General features: G+C 49.0%; 1 protein-coding gene across 3 annotated transcripts in view; it reads right to left on the bottom strand.

Annotated features, from left to right (window-relative positions):
- Window positions 1–12597, bottom strand: part of Dnah10 (dynein axonemal heavy chain 10) — a 119316-nt gene that overhangs the window by 42368 nt on the left and 64351 nt on the right. For all 3 annotated transcript variants that reach the window (XM_031337971.1, XM_031337970.1, XM_031337972.1), the window contains exons 38-44: window positions 12200–12318; window positions 10323–10481; window positions 7592–7727; window positions 5083–5205; window positions 3350–3484; window positions 2868–3084; window positions 948–1067 (exon numbers count right to left, since the gene is read on the bottom strand). In XM_031337971.1, coding sequence (XP_031193831.1) covers window positions 948–1067; window positions 2868–3084; window positions 3350–3484; window positions 5083–5205; window positions 7592–7727; window positions 10323–10481; window positions 12200–12318 — 1009 coding nt within the window. The remainder of the gene's footprint in view (window positions 1–947; window positions 1068–2867; window positions 3085–3349; window positions 3485–5082; window positions 5206–7591; window positions 7728–10322; window positions 10482–12199; window positions 12319–12597) is intronic.

Raw genomic sequence — 12597 nt, 5'->3', positions numbered from 1 at the left:
CCCTGGAACTAGAGTTACAGATGGTTGTGAATTGCCATTTGGTTGCTGGGAACTGAACCACTAAGCCATCTCTCCAACCTGGTTTAGTTTTGGTTTTTTTCGAGATAGGGTTTCCATGTGTAACCCTGTCTGTCCTGGAACTCGCTCTGTAGACCAGGCTGGCCTCCAACTCAGAGACGGGGCGGGGATCAAAGATGTGCACCACTGTGCCGCCACCTGGTGTTTGGTTTGGTTTGTTTTTAAGCCAAGCTCTGGCTGCAAAGGTGAATGTGAATCAAAGCCTAGGCTGGGTTTCCCTGCCGTTCCATGAGTGTTTGGAGATGTGACAGCCACCTGATCAAATTGAGTATGAACTATTTCCTTGACAAAGTGATGGTGGCAACTGGCTCAGCTTCTGCCAGCCTGCTCCCGCAACTCCAACTGATTTGTACTCTGAATGAAAACCCAGCTCACGCTGCCCACTGGCCCTGCATGACTGATTTCTTATAAACCGCAGCATCTCAGCACAGTCAGATTCGAGAAAATGCAGGTGTCTTGCTACATTAGCATGGTGCAGCAGACCGGATATGCGTACTACGGAATCACAGGGGACGGAACAGGACTCTCCAGGTCCACACCCCTTGTGAACCTAAGTTCTGGTTTCCCTCCTGCCCTCCCTGGATCCAGCCAGCTCTGTGTCTGGAACACCCTAGGAAATGCAAAGGAGAAACTGGAGAACAGGCCACCGTGAGCATCAGCTTACCCAGAAAAGACCAGGATACAGCCACACAGAGGTGCTCGGGGGCATGGGACAAAGATGGACCCCAAGAGGCCCATGGTGCCGACCTCTAGTCCCTCCCAACCAGTTCCCGGGCTGGCACTCAGTTGCCAAGGAGACCGCAGTCGCCTTCCTGATCACACCCACCCACACTCATTCACACCAGGAAGCTAAGACCATGCTTACACACCCAGGATGTCGACAAATTTCTTCTCGTGGCTGTGAACATACTCAGGGACTAGCTTGTTCCACGGGATCCAGTAGTTCCGCTTGGAATCAAAATGAAAGTCGTACAGGGTGGGAAGATGTCCTGCAGGGGACAAGGATCCATGTTGCTTCTGGTCATAGACATGGGGATGGGATAGATTCTGACACATCTGGAATGAGCTGCCCGTGCTTGCTTGCTATGCCTTCACAGGAGAGGTACTCAATCGATGCTGTCCTCGCATGGTTCAGAGTATGAGAATTTTGAACCAGCACTACCTGTTTGCCGTTAGCCGCCAAGCCTTTCCTGGGGACAAAGCCACAGGGTGCAAGGCCACGTCCCGACCCTTACAGATGCTGGTGGCCCAAACAAGGGGAAATAGAGGCACACAAATAGACAATTTTGATGCAGATGCTGAACTCTGAGACTGGAGAAGTATAGGTATGACCCATGACCCACGACCCACGAGGGCATCTGGCAAAGACTGGATGGGGAAGAGGTGGAGAACCATAGTATTAAGGCCAGCTTCAGAGCTGGATCCCTGCTCACCTCTGCACCCCGTTCTCCATACCATTTCCTCACAGGATCCCCGCTCATGTATGTGAATTGCCCATCCATCTCTGGGACAGACCATTTCTCCAAGCAGGAGGCCATTCATGGGCTCCACCTGTTTGTATTTGAGGGTGAATGTCTTCATGCAAAATCTTAAACCCAGGAGTGGTATAGCTGGCTCTTGAGGTAGGACTATTCTTGGTTTCCGAGAAACCACTAATTTGATTTCCAAAGTGGCACTCTCACCAGCAATGGAGAAGTGTTCCCCTTGCTCCACATTCTCGCCTGCTATCACTTGCGTTTTTTGATCTTAGCCACTCTGATGGGTGTAAGACGGGAATCTCAGAGTTGTTATGATTTGTATTTCCCTGATGGCGAAGGACTTTGAACAGAGACTGAGGGAATGACCCAACTTGAGACCCATCCCATGGGCAAGTACCAATCCCTGACACCATTAATAATACTCTGTTATGCTTGCACACAGAGTCTAGCATGGTTGCTCTCTGAAAGGCTCTACCCAGCAGCTGACCCAGACAGATGCAGACACCCACACCTAAGCAGTAGATGGAGCTTGGGGACTCTTGTGGAAGAGTAGGAGGGAGGGATTGTGGTCCCAGAAGGGAATAAGAACTCCACAGGAAGACCAACAGAGTCAACTAACCTGGACCCTTGGGACTCTCGGAGTCTGAACCAAAGAACATACACAGGCTGGACCTACACCCCACCCCAGCATACATATGTAGCTAGCTGATATGCAGTTTGGTCTTTTCTGCGGGCCCCAAACAACTGGAGTAGGGGCTATCCCACAAGCTCTTGCTTGTCCATGAGATATGCTCTTCTAGCTGGGCTGCCTTGTCTGGCCTCAGTGGGAGAGGATGTGCCTACCCTCACAGAGTTGATGTACCAGTGTAGAGGGATACCCAAGGAGGCTCCCACCGCATCAGAGGAGAGGGGGAAGTGAGAAGCAAAAAGAATTGTGGGAGGGGGTGACCAGAAATGGGGCCGTGAGCAGATGTAAAGTGAATAAGTGAAGAAAAAAAAAACCACTAAGCTGTACATATGATGTCTTCCTGCTCGTCGGGAGAGCCCCGAGATAAAACAGGGGACCCCGGGGCGTGTCTAGCGCAGTGAGCTCAGGCAGAACTGAAGCATACGGGTCCAAAATGGCACCAGAGGGGCAGCCTCCTCTAGCAGTGGCTTCTAGGGGTGGGCCTGCTGGAGTCGGCAACACCCTTGAAGTCCTGAATGCAGCAAGTGGTAATGTCACCCAGGCCACCAACCCACCCAGGCAGGCAGGAAGGCTGTTCATCTCCTCTATAAAGCTGCACCCGAGAGAGGATCCCCGATTCCTACCTGGCAGTTCTCCAGGACGGGCCCAGATCCCTTCGGTCTCCGCAGTGGGCATTGACGAGAGGCGTTTGATACACTCGTCAAACCTGATCCTCCCCGGCTCGAGCAGGGAGGAGCCCAGCGAGCAGTAGAGAGCCTCCAGAAAGAAGCACTCTAGCAGGTCGAGGTCCTCAATTTCTCCTTCTAGCAGCGAATCCATCATCTTGGTTAACTGGGTCACCTGAAAACACAAAGCCTGTCTCAGCCCATCTTTCCGACCTCCATGATACATACCCTCCTATCCTGAGTCCTGGGGTCCCCCGTCCCACGGTGATGGCACCTATACCCACCATGTTGGTTCAGCCTTGGCTCGCATGGGGATCACAAGAATATGCCCTGACATTCATCCACGAGGCATCGCTGTTCCCTGTAAGCCCTTCCCCCACCCCGTAGTACCATCTCTCAGGAAGCCCTCCCTCTTGCCCTCAGCAGAGAAATGTTCTTACCATATTCAGGTCTGTCTGAGGAACCACCATCTTCAGCCTCTCCCCTTGCCTCCCGTCCACTATCCCTTCTATGATCATGTCAATAAGAGTGGGCACATATTTCTCGAAGAGGTCATTTAAATACTTTTGCTCCACCTAAGGAGGAGAGATCCAAATCCTTTTCAAGGATCCTTTTAACTGGAATTTCAATCATAAGTTTGTCTTGTCCTGAGAAGTGTAAGAAATATCAATGGCCATGACTTCAACAGGGGCCGAACCCCACGGCTGGTGACTTTCGTGTGTATTAAGTCACACACGAGAAAGGGTCTTTAGGTTCCACCCACTTCCCTTTTCTACCTCAACATACCCTCACCTTGGAGTGATGGGGGATAACAGGTCCCTTTTGACAGAAGAGAAGCTGAGGGTCTTGGAATTCAAGTATCACAACTGGTCACTCAGCAAAGAGTTTAAAGTAACATATAACAGGATGTGTGGCTGGAGGGTAGGCTCCGTGGTTACAACTACGATGGCATCGGCATACTGATTCCAGAGCCGTGGGTCAACAGTTAAGAACATTTGTTGCTTTTTCCAGAGGACCCGTGTCCAATTCTCTACACCTACATGGTGCCTCACAACAGGCTATGCCTCCACTCCCACGGAATCTCACACCTTCGTCTGACCTCCCTGGGCACAGCAGGCAGGCACACAGTGTGCATAAAATGCATGCAGGCAAAACACTAATATGCATAACATAATAAAATCAATATTTTTTTAAAAGTTTAAGATGGCGGATTGCTCTTGTAGAGGAACCAGAGTTCAGCTCCCAGGACCTGCACTGGACAGCTCATAACTACTGTGACTCCAGCTCCAGAGGTCAGATGCCCTCTTCTGGACACTGCACTCATATGTATCAGAGTGTGTGTGTGTGTGTGTGTACACTTAATCAAAAAGTAAAGTGAATCTTAAGAAAATAAAGTTGAGTGCCGGAAGTGTCTTTTCAACCTGGTGTCAATGTCTACCAAGGGACTCGTGGATCCTTATGAGTCCCCCTGAGGAAAGTCCTCCCCAGAGGACACTGTTTCCCGTGGCCCTGGCATGCTCCCCCTGGCCATCTCTTCTCTGGGATACTTATTTTCTGGTTTCCAATTCATGCCAGTCAAGTGGCCCTTCGGGAAAGGCATCCAGGACACCTATGCAAATGAGGTCACAGGGTATTGGATGTGATTAAATCCACAAAGCACAACATGACCATTACATACATCAACTTTCTATGAATCCCACTGTTAAGATGGAACACAGTGGTTAGCCGAAGCCATCTGATCTCTACTACAGGGCTAACCAGTTCATGCGCGTGGCGCTCATGCGGCTGAGCAAAAGCACGGAACGGGGCATGCTGTCTCTCCATAAATGGGCTCATCTGAATCAGGTTTGTACACCGATACCCAGAATCCACCTGGGTTAACATCTGCTGGCTACAGCTACGTTTCCACCCCCAGAGTCAAACTGGAGTAGGTACAAAAGAAACTCACTCATGCAACCGAGAGTGTTTCCTTTCAGCTTCTTGGCTGAGGTGTATTGACCCCTGGCCTGAGCTGTGAATATCATTGCCCATCTCACCAGGACACAGGACCCAGAGGATTGTCGGGCTGTGCACTTAGGGACGCACACAGCAGGTGGAGGGCAAGGTGCCCGCTCCTCCAAGCATCCCTTGTTCAACACTGCTCGTGCTTGAGCTGTTTGAGGACAAGTCTCACCTTGTTTTGTATCTGCTGTAGCCATTTCTTCCAGTATGGTTGGTATTTCAGGTTCTTGGGGTCCACATAGACCATCCCGCATCGAGACACAGTAGCCGGGGAGGCGTATTGCAGGTCTCCAACCTGAGAAGAAAGGGTTTACTGGCTGAGAAACCCTTCAGCCAGTAAACCCTCTGCTCACGGCTGCTAATACATGGTCCACACATGCCAGGGCCTTCCCTGTGCAAAGACTCACAAGGACACGCAGCCCTGCCAGGTAGTCGGCACAGCTGTTAGGAGGTTTTTAACCAAGCATGGTGGTTATGATGAGAGCGCCCATACCAATCAGTTGGTTGTTTCTCCAGCCACTTTGTTTTGTTTTCAGTTTTTGTTGTTTGTTTGTTTGATTGATTGAGTTTTTCTTTCTTTCTTTCTTTCTTTCTTACTTTCTTTCTTTTTTTAAGACAGTATTTTCTTGTGTAGCCTTCGATGTCCTGTAACTCACTCTGTAGACTAGGCTGGCCTCAAACTCACAGAGGCCCACCTGCCTCTGCCTCCCAAGTGCTGGGATTAAAGGGATGTGCCACCACTGCCAGGCTGTTTCAGTTTTTTAAGGTAGGGTCTCATGTAGCCTAGGCTACCCTATAACTAAGAATAACCTCAAACTCCTGGTCCTCATGCTCCCACTTCCTGGGACTAGAATGGCAGGGGTATGCCAACACATCTGCTTCATGCTGTGATAGGCATAAACTCAGGCCTTGTAAATGCAAGGTGAGCTCTGAGGGGGTGGTTCTGATGCTAAGGTCCTGTTCCCCAATTGGTTCTTGATCTGTTAGTAAAGAAAGCCATGGGCCAATTGCTGGGTGGAAGGTATGGCCAGGACTTCCAGGTATCCCAAAGTGTAAGTCTAAAGTTAACAACACTGACAGATGTCTCTCCTCATAAGAGACATGATTCTATGAGCCAACTAGACCACAGGATGAGCTAGTGTGTACTGATGGATTCTGCAGACTGGAGAAAAAGAATGCCACTATTAAGATGGGGCAAGCGCTAGTCCTAAGGCACAGCTAGTAACAAGCACTTGGTATGGTAATCAGGAAATGAGGAGAGGGGAGACTTGGAAAGTGGTCTCTAGGGAAAACAAGAGGACTCAACTCTTGACATGATAGAAAGAATTTCTCAGTGAAGATAAAGGCAAACAGCATTAAGTAAAACGGGAAGGTTTCTACAAACTCCAGACAAAAACAAATGGTCCTAAAAGGCAAAAGATGAATTACAGTGTATTAGCTGACTCTGCAGTAAATATTTCCATATTCAAAACTATGTAAATAGAGTGTACTGTTAAACAATCCGGCAATATAGCACTCAGGAGGGAGGGCCGTCAACTGACGCAGCAGATGAATCCTCACATTCAGAGGACTTGGTCATTAAGTAATAACGCAAAGTTTTTAACTTTTGCTTTGCTTCTGTAAGCTTGGAACTTGTTATAGGCCTCAGACTCATGGGAACCCGCATGCCTCCTGAGCAGCCTTCTAACTGCTGGGATTACAAGCATGCACCAATATATTCAGTAATAATGTGTAAATTCAAAAGCTTGTATTTTTAGTGTGTGTGTGCGCGCGTGCGTGCGCGTGCGTGTGTGCGTGCGTGCGTTCGTGCGTGTGTGTGTGTGTGTGTGTGTGTGTGTGTGATTGTGTGTGCTTGCATGCATGCACATGCGCACTATGTAAGTGTAGTACCTTGAGAGGCCAGAAGAGGGTGCTGTATCCTCTGGAGCTCAAGAGATGGGCGTTTATGAGCTGGGTGCTAGGAGTCAAACTCGGGGAATATGGAATAGTAAGTACATTTAGCCGCTCAGCCATCTTTCCAAACCCAAACTCAGGTCTAAATTTAGTAAAGGAGTGAATCACTGGCTACCATGTTGTTTATAGATAATAGAAAGATTCTCAGGAGAAGCAGCTTTCAAAGAGATGGCCTCACAAACCAAGTTCAGTCCCTGAGACTCACACACTGGAAAAGAGAACTGACTCCCACAGGTAGCCCTGTGACCTTCTGTTATGGTTTGAGTATGCTTGGCCCAGGGGGAGGGTGTGTCCTTGTTGGAGTAGGTGTGTCACTGTGGGGGTGGGCTTTAAGACCCTCATCCTAGCTGCCTGGAAGTCAGTCTTCTGCTAGCAGCCTTTAGATGAAGAGGTAGAACTCTCAGCTCCTCCTGCACCATGCCTGCCTGGATGCTGCCATGTTCCCACCTTGATGACAATGGACTGAACCTCTGAACCTGTAAGCCAGCCCCAATTAAATGTTGTCCTTATAAGAGTTGCCTTGGTCATGGTGTCTCTTCACAGCAGGAAAACCGTAACTAAGATATCTACACACATACTCAAGAGTACATAGATAAATGTAATATTAAAAGTTAAAAAAAATAACTCATTATAAACTTCCTAATTTTTGTAGCCACCTACCTCAATAAAGAATTAATTAACCCAAATCAAAGCTTGCACTCAAGTTCGGATCTACGCACACAACTTGCCTCAAAGAGCAGAGCACAGTGCGACTGGAGCCGAATGCGCTCCCCATTGGCCAAGGTCAACAGTTTGTTGTCGTCCATCACAGAGTTCATGTTTTCCACCCACAAGGCATCCACGTCGCCATCGAACAAAATATACCTGCAGGGACCAAGGAGCATAGCTTGGTCAGTAAGCCACAGACTCTAGAGCATTCCCAGCGACCCCACTGTCCCTTCTGCTCTGCTTTTTCCCAGGGCTTCCCAGCCAGGACTCTCACAGCATACTCCCTTTATCCTGAAGTTGGAGCATGTGGTGTGTAAATGCTAAGAAACTTGTTGGGCCAAAAATCTACAGCCTAATGGGAAGACTTGGGCCTGGCTAAGTCTGGGGACCTTCCTCACTCACTTCCACACTAGAGTGACTCAGCACAACCCCCTATCAGTCACCCCATACCCTCTGTCACCCTTCCTCACCTCCTACATCATCTCACCCCACCAAAAATCCCCACCTCCTCCCTCAACCCTATATAAGCAAGAGGCTGAATTAATAAAATGAGTTCCTGCTTTGACATGACTCCTGGCCCGGTGTGTTTCTTTTGGGCCATCGACACTCGCCATCCAGCTCAGCCCCAGATAGACCCAGCTAGACCCGGTTCTCTCCTCTCACCTGGTCCTGCTGGCAAAGAGCCGACAGAAACTCACTAATGTTTGAGGATAGGAGAATGTCACACACAATCCAGCTTGCTTCCTTTGGTAAACTGGCCTTCCCTCCTGAGAATGACACACCACTAAACTGGCCCATAGCATGCATGACTGGCACTTCTTTAATGGGGAAACATTTACTGGAAAGCCAACTAGTATGGCACGATTCACTTTCTGTCTCTTAGAGCCATGCGTTTTGTTTGGAGTTTGCGATCCCTTCTTCATCTCATGCCTTTTGCCTTTCTCTTTCTTTGTTCTCTTAAGCCACAATATTCCGAGTTCTTGCATGCGAATCATCTACCAATCCCGAATGAGTGGTATCACGGAGACAGAGACAGAGAGAGTCCACCACCCACTCACAGGGACAGAGAGGGTCCCGGTCCACCACCCACTCACAGGGACAGAGAGGGTCCCGGTCCACCACCCACTCACAGGGACAGAGAGGGTCCCAGTCCACCACCCACTCACAGGGACAGAGAGGGTCCCGGTCCACCACCCACTCACAGGGACAGAGAGGATCCCGGTCCACCACCCTGCAACCCATTTCTCTCTTAAAACCGAGGTCAAGAATAAATGTCAATTTATCATTTTTTTTAAAAAAAATACTTTGTTCTTTCTTTTGTTTTTCCTTCATTTTTTAAAAGACTTTTTTCATTTTTATTTCATTTGTATGAGTGTTTGTCTGTATGGATCTCTGGGTCATATATGTGCATGCAGTGCCCTAGGAGCCCAAGAGAGGGCAGCTGGAACTGGAGTTACAGATGGTTGACACTTGGGTTCTAGGAACTGAATGAATCCCTCTCATCTGGAAGAGCAGACAGTGCCCTCAAACACTCAGCCCTCTCTCCAGCCATACCTCCAGGCAGGCTCTCATGAGGTAGCCTGGGCTAGCTGGAAACTCTCCTACCTCAGTATCCCAGGTGCTAGGTTTACAGATGTGTACCACCCATACCCTATGCCTAGCTGGGGGACGGAGAGCACTTAGCTGAAGATCTCAAGACAAGATAGCTCTAGATTATTGGAATTGGGAAATGGTTTCCAATTCCATGGCAATAAAAAAAATAGTTCAGGAGGTCAGGCAGGTTCTCCAACTGTTAAATTCTTAGTTTGCCTCTCTCTCTCTCTCTCTTTTTCTCTCCCTCTCTCTCTCTCTCTCCCTCCCTCTCTCTACCCACCCCCTCTTTCTTCTCTTCTCTCTTCTCCCCTCCTCCTCCCCTTCCCCATCTCCTTCTCCCTCCCTCCTCCCTCTCTCTCTTCACCCATCCCCTCTCCCTCCCCCCTCTTCCTCTTTCTCTGTCTCCTCCTCCCTCCATCTCTCTCTCCTTCTCCTTCTCTCTCTCCTCCATCTCTCTCTTCCTCTCCCTCCCTCCACCCTTCCTCTCTCCACCCACACCCTCTCCCTCTGTTCTTCTCCCTCCTCTCGACCTCTCTCCCTCTGATTTGTTGCAGATAGGACAATTCTTTCCCCTAAAAACTTCAGCACATAGTTCCTAAAAATACACGTATTTTCTTCATACCCTCTGGGTTGTTATCAAGTTGAGGACATGTTTCTAATTCCGTTGTGTGTCTTACAGCACACAGTCCGATTAGGTCATCTCCCAACAGGAGTCCCTTTCTATCTGTATCCACAGTAGAAAGGCTGGACTCCAGCAAGTAACAACAGCTGTTCAGACCACTGGGTATGGGATTGATGAGGAATGGGGTGTTAGCACCACCATTAGGTGTCTCCCTATAGGTGGCCAATCCACTCCAAAGTGGGAAGTAATGCCCGGACCAGAAGACAAGGTACCCTAACCAATGGGACACACAGGCGCCATGTATCTCCAGCACAGAGACAGATACATCATCCCTGCAGCATTCCATGGATGCACAGCCAGAATCTAACCTCAGAGAACAGCCGGAAAGCTAAAACCAAGACTCGACTGGTCTGGAATCTATAACACACCAAGGTCATAAGGTTAAAAAAAAAAAGAATTCTAAGAAACTGCTCAGAATTGAAGGATGCCAAAGAAATAGCTAACCCAGGCTTCTGGCCAATTAGGAAGACACTCACTTCCGTTCCTTCTTGTCGGTTGGCTTGTTGATCTCACGGAAGATGTTCGACAGCACCCCATCTGTCCAGTCTCGAGTGGTGGGATCCAGGATACCGTACAGCTCAATGACACTCATGGCTTTGGGGTTCAGGATGTACAACTTGGTCATTATCCCAAGCCTAAACCAAAGAGCTCAGCTTCAGCCATGGCTCAGGCCAACGAAGCACCCGAAGGAGACAAACCATGAGAGGAAGGGCAGGTGGGAACCCGTTCTAAACCCCTCTACATTCCTACCTTGTAAGGAACGTTGGAAACAGGGTCTCACAGCCCTGGCTAACCTAGAATTTACTATGTCAACCAGGCTGGCTTCACACTAGTGGGGATCCTCCTGCCTCTGCCTGCTTGATTGCAGGCATGCACCACTACACCTGACTATGCAGTTTCACACTTTATAAGTCAAGTGGACAGGGCATTCCTCTCTTTGATGACAAATCCCTACCACACTGTGACCAGCCAAAGGAAAGCCAAATCTAATATGAGCCCCTGATCAGAATATGAAAGCAAATTAATGAAAACGGCAAACACACACTCTGACACACACGTGTGTATGTGTTTGCGTGATAGTTGTGAGAATTATCTAGCGGTAGACTAAAGAATGGCAGAGAAAAATTGAGGCAATGAACACCGGGCCTTAGCATTCTGCTGTCCCTGGGTCCCTCATATGAGACAGGGAGGAGAAAGAAGTGGGACCTCCCAGACACGAGGATTTTGTACATTTTGCGTGTGTGATGTATGTACATGCAATATTGCACCTATGTGCGTGTGGAGAGGTCACGGGATGACACTGCCTGTCTGTCCTGCTCTGTTCTCTCTGCCTTATCTCTTTGAGGCAGGGTCTCTCACCGAACCTGGAGCTAGGCTACAAGCCCCAGTGATCTGCCTGGTACCTACCCTACCACAGCACAGGTGTTACAGAGACCCACCGCCCTGCCTCTTTTTAGGTGGGTGTGAGGCATTGGCGTTTAAGCCCTCGTGCTTGCTCTGCGAATGCTCCTTAACTGTCAAGCCACCTCCCAGCCCTGGCCTGGAGATTTGCTATGCAATCTAGAAATTTGCCACAGCCTCAAAGATCTCATGGCTCCATTTAGAGTGTGCCTGTAATATTGGCATTCGTCCAAGTCTCTCCAGAACCCGGTTATTGGCAAACAGAGAAGCAAAAGGCTGGGAAATCCACTCTAGATGGAAGACTGTCACTACACCGAGAGCCTTTAGGATGCTCCAGCGCATGTTGAGCGTTTTTGTCTTACACGCATGTCTGTATACTACATTCATATTCATGCAGTACCCACAGAGGCCAGAAGGGGCACCAGATTCCATGGAACTACAGTTACAGATGGTTGTGAGTCTTTGGGTGGGTGCTGGCAACCAAACTGGGGTCCTCTGCAAGAGCAGCAGGTGCTCTTAACTGCTGAGCCATCTCTTCAGCCTCATTTTCAGAATTTTAACCAAGGAAGAAAAATGTTCCCTGAATGTGGGCAGGGCCATCCCATGGGCTGGGGTCCCAGAATAAACAAAATTGGAAAATGGGGAAAATTGACTGAATGCCAGCATTATTAGCCCTCTGATCTTTGTAGATATGGGGAGTCTCAGCACTATGGGCCTGCTTGCCTGCTTCCAAGAACTCCACAACACCTTCCTGACATAATGGATTTCACCCTCTCAAACTCTGAGAGCTCCCTCACCGGAATCTGCTTTTTATAGGTATTTGGTCACATCAAACAGAAAAAACAACTCATGGTTGGGACTAAACCACCCCACCCCCAGGAAATAAGCTCTCAACAAACACTTCCCAAGAGGCCACCCTGGCAAATGTCCCCACCCCCGGCAGGACACTCACTTTGTTTGGGCCTGACACAGAGTATTGATGACCACGGACTTGCCCCCTCCTGTGGGCCCTACCACCATTGTGGTGTGGCGGGTCAGCATGGTCTCGAACATTTGGACCACTTTATCTACCTGTGGGACAGATGTGGGCAGTATCGTTAAACATATCTTCTTATACATACATATGCAGCTTATTAAGATGTAATTTGGGGCTGGCGAGATGGTTTAGCTGACAGAGGTGCTTGCCTCAGACCTGACCATCTGAGCTTGGTATAGGAGACTGAGGGGGACCGGAACTAACTTTTATGTAGCAGAGGCTAGCCCTTAGCTCCTGATCTTCCTGCTTCTGCCTTCTGAGTGCTGGAGGCATGTAACACTAAGTCCATTTTGTTCTTTTTTTTTTTTTTTTTT

The sequence above is a fragment of the Mastomys coucha genome, unplaced genomic scaffold (assembly GCF_008632895.1).
Source record: "Mastomys coucha isolate ucsf_1 unplaced genomic scaffold, UCSF_Mcou_1 pScaffold22, whole genome shotgun sequence".
In the NCBI taxonomy this organism is placed as follows: Eukaryota; Metazoa; Chordata; class Mammalia; order Rodentia; family Muridae; genus Mastomys; species Mastomys coucha.
This window is presented reverse-complemented; position numbering and strand designations above follow the sequence as displayed.